Below are 9532 nucleotides of genomic sequence, written 5' to 3' on the forward strand. Positions count from 1 at the left end.
GTAACGGAAGTTGGAACAGAATGTGTCTGAGTGACTGTCCCTCTTCGCAGACCTTTGAGGCATCTGGGAATGCCCAACATTGCCATTAGGGGATAATGGAGAAACGCTTGTCGGGATGGATTATGATGAAGTCATGAAGAGGACCTCAATTCCACCATGGAGAAGTGGCAAAGATGGAACCAACTGATGAATGGTAGTGTGTGTGTTCTTAAAAAGGATGCGTCCCTCTCAACACATCTGTGTTTGGCTTGGCACAACATATACTGTTATTTTCAGCACCACATATGTTGACAACATTTGGCGTGTTGATATACATTGCCATAGTATATTGAGTGATGACATCCTCTTGCTCTCTAACTTTATACTCTGTTACACACTCTCTGTTAGTAAAAACCTACTGCAGGCTTCTGCTAGCCTTATATAAATCAACCTTTTATTTATACAATGTTCTGATTAGCTGAGTGTTGTGTTTGAATAATCTCTCAGTCTCCACCATGCAGGCCAGGATGTTTTTGCGCCTGTCCATCCAACCAACATAGAGATAATGAATGATTTCACTTACATCCATAGGGGTGCCACAAATGCGACATGTAACTGTCTGTTGTAGAAATGTGCATTTTAACACCAAATTAGGCACACATGGTCTTGTGAGTCATGTGACAATGAAAAGTTTAAAATATCCACACACTGTTTTAAAGCTCCCAAATCCTATTTAATTCCTAAGCCAATATGTTTCATGTGATAATGAAAGACCATCAAACAGGGTTTTGATACTGTTTGTCTGTAATTAGCTTCACAAATTTGTGGGTGGAGCGTTTTTCTAACAAAACACACTATAACAACCAATCATTCACAAATTGGAATCACACGTTGAGGGGATTATATAGAGCCCAGCTCCAAAAGCGTTTTCAATTCTGGCAATAGGGGGCTCCACAAATGTGAACAGCTCTTGTACAAACTCTGCTGATAGCATTATTTTTGCCCCACAGGCCACGACTGACACAGCCCTGGGTAGGCCATCCTGGCCTGGTGGTGTGCCACACTCTTCTACTTATAATAAAATATTTCACTGTGACTCAATCATCACATGCCGGGGAATCTAACATTCCCAAAACTAGGCTATGACTGTAGATAATGCAAACGTAATATAGTAAAACGGTTTGTACCTCTGCTCCAGAGAACTCACTAACGTTCTGGACCAGACCTAGTTTGTACCATAACTGTGGCTGCAATTTACTACAGCTCTGTTGACATTTGAGTGAATATGTTGCTTATATACCAGCTAACAGAACTAAAGCCCGGTAAATTGCTTGTCTTTTAGTATGAGGCCATTCACTACAGAAATTCCATACCGAAACGATACTGGTCGCTAGCACAAATCTGAAATGTCTTGCAGCACATACAAATTGCAAATACACATTGCAAATACAAACTAGGCCTATTGGACACCACACCATCATCAATTGTCCTACTTCTCCAGAATAAAGAATCCAGACCAGAGGGCTCGATTAACTGAAGTGAAATCTAACAACATCACGCCATCATTGAACAGTCAAATATGTTATAGCCTAATATATTCAGTGTATATGTAATACTAATATATTCAGTGTATATGTGTATATGTAAATATGTTATAGCCTAATATATTCAGGTTGGGCAAACTTTAGACTAACTTTAGACTATCAAACGTTAATAATACACACAAAACTGTGGAGGACACCATACACTCTCTTAAACAAAAAATAATAATACTTATTTTCTATCCATCAGATTGTTTTGTTTTTGTTGCATTCCTAAGCCACTAATTTGATGACTGGCGGAGACTCAATTGAGTGTCCTACTGAGTCTCCCACAAACATATGACCAACAGGAGCGCAGGTCTCTGACGGAACAGAGAAAGTGTAACACGACTCTGGCCAAGCTATTTCAGTCTATGTCTACAGTACACCATATACCATAACCATAACATGGTATTATACAGCAAATTCCTTACGGCATATATTAATATCCATAAAGAAATCAAAACTGGACCCACAATCACCAGATATTGCAACAGATCTGGTTTTATATATTTGTTGTGGGTGTAGAGTGGGGTTAAAGCCAAGGTATACAATAAGTAAGTAAAGGGCATTAGCAGCATATATCAACACAAGCACGCCGTCGCATCATGCATCTACTCGTGCCAATGAAGAGGAGGTGCGCGGAAATTCATGCAGGATCCATGAGTTAAAAGACAGATAGTCAGCCAGAGTCATGGAGAAATATCAGCAGTACTATAGGCCTACGTGGGCTATGTAGATAGGTCAGAGAGGTGGGGGAGGGGTGTAATCCAGCATGGGGTGATGGAAGGTGGTCTAAACTTGCTCAAAGCCTGGCAGTTCAGACTGGCAAAGTGGAGGGGTGGTGTAGTAGGTGATGGGGTTAAGGGGGCAGCAGGGATTTCCACTGGGACAATGGGATGGATAAGACTGATGAATATATACTGTACAGTCCTCCTCCGCCTTACCCCCTGCTGGCGCTCTGGGAGCTCCTGGAGCCGCTGCGTGCAGCGTAGTTGCTGCTGGCGGATTGGTAGTGGCTAATGGTGGACTCCGTCTCCCTGCTGCGGTAGCCACGGTCATAGTGGCGATGCTGCTTCTGGTAGAATGGTATCGACCCCGACATCCTGGGCAGACAATGCTTCTCCTGGCTGGCAACGAGAGCCCTGAGTGGCCGACTGTCTTCCTGCCTAACTGTCTCTCTCTGTGCTTTTATAGCTACTGTTCAAAAGCAGTTGGGTCGAATGTTAACATGTTGGATAGAACGATAGGCCTAACAGTAAGCCAGCCATGAGTATAATGTTCTGTCATGGACAGTGAATGATTTCGTTTGAGTGGTCAGCTTCAAATGCCATGTAGCCACACAAGGCTGTATAGCTACAGGAGCATTAGATTTTAATTACATTGTTCTTTTATTTGTTTAAACAATGGGCAATCAGCCAAAGGTTTTTTTAGGTAATGAGATAGATTTCTTGTGAATGATTAGTCAATCAAGTTTATATAACTTGTATTAATTATATTTCAGCTAAGAAATATAATTCCTTCTTCAAAGAACAAGTCCACGTCCTTACATAAGGAAGCCAAATTCGCTGGCATGACATGGCACATAATTGAGTCAAGCAATCAGGCAGCTTATATCAACAACATGCATGTCCAGATATAATTATGCAACACAGTAAATGTACAGTAACTCTCACATTAATTGTCCCAGCAGCCAGGAACAGTCAACTCAGATTGTCACTTACCCTGGCCAAAAAGCCACTAACTCCCAACTTCAGAGGAAAAGATGGTCCAACTCCACACTTAAAGCAACAAAGCTTGATATCCTGGTTAAGCAACAGGTAGGTGCGCTTACAGAGGACAGGCCTGTGGGCTACACACAACAAAAATAATGTTGGCACTGATGGGAATGTCACAGCAGCAGTCGCGTCCTTTTATGGTGAGGGTGCAGATAAATATAGCCTGGAGGGGAGCAGTGCAGCAGACCTAGCCAGTGGGCCTCAAGCATGGATGCATTCAGGCCTAAAGCTCCTTTTAGTGCAGGCAGGGGTCTTCCACGTTTTCCAGGCCAAGGACCCCTTTAGCTGAGCCAGAGATGAAGCAGGGACCCTCACTACTACACACAATTGTGTTGCAGATCAGCTATTTTTTGGCTAATGTTCCTCTCAGAATAGAGACGCTATAGGGTTCAATATTATACTGTATAATTAATTCTTATCACACAAAGATTTGGCAGACTCCCTGTTGTAACTATCTGGGCCCCTAGGAGTCCCGGACCCCTTATTGAAGAACCCTGTTTTAGTGTACTTCATTATATGACCATGTCACATGCGTAAGTTTTCAGTTGAGAACATGGTCAACAATTTTGAACATGTATTCAACATAGTTTCAAGGATGGGATGTGTGAGAGCAGGACTTCCACAGAAACAATATTTGGATATCCACTCACAACACTGCCAATGTCACATCAAGTCAAATTATATTTAACATAAAAACAAAACAATATTAAAGTAACAAAAATGACAAAACCAAAGGAGTTCAATGTACACCACACACACACACACACACACACACACACACACACACACACACACACACACACACACACACACACACACACACACACACACACACACACACACACACAGATTAGCTGGTAACGGACGGACACACGGACACATGGACAGACGGAGTGCAAAACATACTTTCTCCCCATGCCTTCGGCCTGGTGGAGACAATAAACAAACTGGATAACTGTAATGCACTAAATGCAGTACATGTTTGATGTTTCCCATATTAAACTCTTTAGAGGTTAAAATCCTTGTTTATCCCATTGTTGAATATACTGTGTGTACACTGTACAGGACCTCTAACGGTTGTCTTGGCAGTTTATAATCTCAGCTGTGACTGTTGCTATCTTTAGCCATTCTATTGTTACTTCACATACATCAAATGCCTGTCTCCAGTCCAGAGACGCCCTTTCTCTCTCTCTGCATGTATGTATTGTATTGTATGGCAGGGCAGATGCATGATTGAGACAGTTGAAGAGTCGACTTCTCATCACGGAAAATAGCAAGTCAACCATGTCACTCAATGGCCAAGAATGACTTTGCTTTATGGTGATGACTAGTGAAAGAGATATTTATAATTATAATAATTAGAACAGCATTCGTCATCAAATCATGTCATAGTATTATATATTTAATATTATGCAAGCTACGCTAAACCCTATAATAAAACGTTTGCTTGTTTACTGGGTTCATATATAGTCTACTACCCTGTCACCCAAGAAATTATTTATTTTCTATCAATTACAATAATTCTCAATCTCCTACTGACCGATGACCCGGTCAACAAATTATTGACTTAGGAATGCGACAAAAACTAAAATATCTCAATGAATTGTGTGTGTATGGTAATTGTTTGTAATACCGGTAATTACTTTTTTGGGTGAACTACTCTGAAGTACCGGTATATTCCTTATTCCTGATATGTCCAGACTTGAATGCCCTGTCTAACACCTATACTACAGACTGACTGTAGCCCAAAGGATCATGGGACGTGACGGAACATCAACTCCATTAAGATGCCTGTCAGTGTCTGTCTTTCAGTAGCTTACAGTGAAAATATCCTGAGATTAACGCTAACTACCAGAGTAGAACCCCCACACCCCAGTTACATAATAAACAGCTGTCAAAATCAAGTAAATAATATTTTCCTTTAAACGACACATTAAATGCTGTTACTTTCACGCTGATAATGTACAACTAAACTTACTTGAGTGAATAAATGATAAGATACGATGAAATATTCTTCGCAAAGGGGGACATTCTAATTCATCAGAACAGAACATGCAGTTCAAACAAAGATAAACAAGCCGATGGTTCCATTTGTACGCTCTTGGATTTCACTGTGTACTTAACAATGATACATTTATTTTCGTCCATGCTAACCCCTTATTACTAAACTTCTTTGCCTTTTTTTCACTATTTTGAAAAACACAGTAAAAGAGGCAAAGAAGGTCAGGGATAAGGGGTTTAGCATGGATGAAAATAGAGCCCTTAAACTCCTTGGTTTTGTTCACAAGTGAGGGGAGGATGGAGAAGGAGATCAGCCGGAGAATGGGAGAGACAGGGGTGGTATTGCAGTCGCTGTACCGTACTGTTGTGAGAGCTGAGCCAGAAGGCAAAGCTAAAGTCTATCGAGCAATCTTCATTCCTACTCTCACCTATGGTGATGAAGTGTGGGTCATGACCGAAAGACAAGCAGACGAAATTAGTTTTCTTTGACGGGTGGCTACAGGCATCTCCCTTGGAGATAGGGTGAGAAGGTCAGTCACGCGAGAGAGACTCGGAGTAGGATGCCCCTCAAGCGTCTCCCTAGGGAGGCCCTCGAGGCACGTCCCACGGCAAAAGACCCCGGGGAAGACCAAGGTGCAGATGGAGGGATTACATCGCCACACTGGCCTTGGAACGCCTCGGGATCCCCCAGTAGGAAGTTACTAATGTTTCTCTGGAGAGGGAAGTCTGGACTCTAGTGGAGCTGTTGCCCCCACGACCCGATTACGGATAAGTGGTCGAAGATGGATGGATGGATGGACTTAACAATGACTCATCTCATTACATCCTGTGGTATTTCAAAGGGGAGGATCCCTTGCTATCACATATTCTATTTTAGCAAATTGGCTTCCATTGCCAATGGGGTCTTCAGTATAGCTCTTGGGGCCTGTTATTTTGGCCATCAAACATGCATGCACACACAGGGGTCATCGCCATGTTAGCCTCGGAAACCCGGACGTTTTATCGCCAAAATTCAATTTTTGCCATGGACATACAAAATGAGTGGACAATAATATTACCATAAACACACAAAGAAATAGCCCTGAATGACCATAACAGGTCTGTAACTCTGAGAGTGTACGGATCTATTTGCAAATAAAACATTTGAGAACAACTAATACTATAGTGGAAACCTAATATGCCATATTGTCATAGTAATATTCTGAAGAAAACCTTGACATTCATAGTTGTCCTACATAGGAAACATAGTTTCCTATGTTAATAGCTCCCTCTAGTGGTTCAATATGACAATAGGCCTACAATAATATTTCCTGTGGCATAGGCCTACTCTTCCAAGCCAAATTAATGAATGAATGAATCATTCAGTCTCTATCCTTCTTTATACTCTATGAATGGGACTGATCGAGGGTAGCTACTGGGACGTAAGTCGGGACTTGATCACCCCGGCTGGGTCACCTGAGTGAGGGGTATGATGTTGGGAGAACCGAAGCCTCGATGACCTTGGGATGCATCACTGAGGATACGTCCCAGGTGCATCCATGCGATGTATTTTTGTTTTTTTATATGTAATTTGTAAGTTGATTAGCAGTATACTGTGGTTACTTGGGTCGTTTTATGCGTAGGATATGTCCCGTAGCAGCATATGACGTGATGAAGATATGTACCAATGCCAGGGTATAACTGGCTCTCGATGGTGACGTAATAATGATATGTTTCAGTGTCGGGTGGATTAGGTAATGCCCCTATGTATACATGTACGTAATCTGACACCAATGCCATATCAAGCACAAATTAATCATTACGTCATATGCTGCCACGGGACATACGTATCGAAGCACCGGACAAAAACATTACTTGCACGCTCTGCTTGTGCAAGTAATAATAAAGTTTGACACTTAGGAAAGTGGTGTATTTAATCTATCAGTAGTGTCAATAGTATTGGCACTACAAGGATAGATTTGTATTTATATGTGTGCAAGTTTGTCTGTAGGCCTAAGCTTCATTTAATTAATCAAATCAAATTTAATGTAATCAAAAACGCTGAATCTCATCAATATTGAGAAACCTTAGCATTAACATTTAGAATGTCCCTCACATTTTTTTCAATTCAAGTCTTTGAGTTTTGCCCAGGGGTGAAAGTGGCTTTCATTTCTTACAGGAGCTCCCGAGAAGCGGCGTGGCCAAAAAACATTTTGGGGGTTCAAACTAGGGATGCACCGAAATTGAAATTCTTTGCCGAAACCGAATACCGAATATAGGAAACAGTTGGCCGAAAACCGAATACCGAATATCCGAATATGATTAATATTATACATATTTTTTCCTACCATTGCTGTCATGGCCGTACCTTAAAGCTACCTGATTTATTTAAAATAAATGATTATGGCAAAACTTAACTTAAATAATAATCACTATTATGGGTCCATAAAACATTTATTCAGCTCTTTTGAATGCATTAATTGCATACACTATTCGGTGATATATTTTCTGCCTATTCAGGCCGAAACCGAACATTTTCTGCGGCTGAATATTCGGGGCATCACTACTTAAATTAGTATGTTTATACAGAGTAAGTACAGAATAAATAATCTCTCAATCACCTGGTAATGACTGTGACACAGTCCTGTATCTGAAAGGTCAGAAATGCAGTCCTTGCAACCACAATGTTTCCAGCCAGACAGGTCTAGTCCAGAATGCCACTTAAGCACTATAAATACTTTGTTGTACAACAAATAGCAAAGATTGTTGACCTACAAGCTTGTAGATGTTTGGAAAATTTGAAAGATTTAGAAAGCTTTTGCCTATAATGCCATGTTGAAAGTGGTTATCACTTAACATACCTACACCCACAGGTCCCACACAGTATCATTGGTATGAAGTGTAACTGAATATCGCTATTTTAGTATCCTCACTTAACCCATTAACCTGAGTTTGATTCTACAAATGTTATGTTATGGTTATGGCAAAACTTAACTTAAAGCGCAAATAACATGCATTTTAAAACTGCTTTTAATATTTAATAATCATATGGTCTATGTCCCTCAAAGTTATTTCTAATGGTTTGAGCCTCAATCACCAATCTGATATAACCAGGCCTTGGCATTTCTTTCTGGACTTTGAAAGCAGTTTTAGCTGCAGTACCACAATGTCCTGAGGTGGTGGGGGTGCTGATATGCAGATTATTTAATATTTGAGTCATTATAATACTCATGCTAGATAACACCAGGCTTGTTTCCATTCCATGCCAGCTTGGAAAATCAACAATGGTGGACATTGTACAAAGTGGAAATGCAAATTTGGAACTGAAGACTGAAGAAGAGGGGGAATTATACAAAGTAGGGTGACATTGATGACATCACGATAAGGCCAAAATCAGTTGAGCTGTTCCTGAGAGCAATTTCCATTAAAACACTCGTATGACATGAAGGCCTGATTGTTCAAAATTGGTTATTTGTGGGGATAGAAAACACACATGGGAGCCCCACAAACACAAAATAAATTGAAAAAGTTGAATCTTATGTTATAGGTCCTTTAAATAATAATCACTATTATGGGTCCATAAAACATTTATTCAGCTCTTTGAATGCATTAATTGCATACACTATTCGGTGATATATTTTCTGCCTATTTGGGCCAAACCGAATAGGCCGAAAATGCATATTTAGCCATTTTCTGCCGAATATTTTCTGCGGCCGAATATTCGGTGCATCACTAGTTCAAACCCCACAGTACCCCTGAAATGCATAGAAAACTGTATTTTTTTTAATACAAAACAGGTCTTACACCTGCATTAGGCTACCTTTTTCATTACACTTACTTACTATAACATGATTGATTGTAACAAGTCCTACTCCTGTCCTATTTATACCATAATCACAAGGAAATGGAATGCTTCAATGCTTTTATCCACGGGCCTATAGATTTTTACCGGTACTTTGAGATTTTTCCTGTACATTTAAACAGAGAGAGAGAGGGGTGGGGGGGGGGGGGGGGGACGCATTAAGAGACACTACTAAGGTCTCACTCTTGGCAATTTCTGAAACTGGCAGCCCTGATTATTACCTGTGCTTGGTGCTGGTCCCAGCTGCTGCCACTTCTGCCTCCTCCCCATCTGTCTCACTCTCTGTCATGCTGCAACTGTTTGGTCTTGGTTGTTTTTCTAACTTTGTCTTTAATGACATTATATTCTTCAAC

General features: G+C 40.8%; 1 protein-coding gene across 4 annotated transcripts in view; it reads right to left on the reverse strand.

Moving 5' to 3' along the window:
* The window catches only part of myom1b (myomesin 1b), a 50113-nt gene extending 40630 nt beyond the window's left edge, over positions 1-9483 (reverse strand). Inside the window, exon 1 of one of the 4 annotated variants that reach the window (XM_083778017.1) lies at positions 9401-9483. In XM_083778017.1, the coding sequence (XP_083634143.1) occupies positions 9401-9468 (68 nt within the window). In that variant the 5' untranslated portion in view covers positions 9469-9483. Of the gene's footprint in view, positions 1-2506; positions 2734-3283; positions 3418-9400 lie in introns of those variants that run through there. The other 3 variants (XM_083778019.1, XM_083778018.1, XM_083778016.1) reach the window with 3 other exon arrangements.
* Between the last annotated feature and the right edge of the window lie 49 nt (positions 9484-9532).

The sequence above is a fragment of the Protomyctophum parallelum genome (assembly GCF_964188405.1).
Source record: "Protomyctophum parallelum genome assembly, chromosome: 12".
NCBI lineage: Eukaryota > Metazoa > Chordata > Actinopteri > Myctophiformes > Myctophidae > Protomyctophum > Protomyctophum parallelum.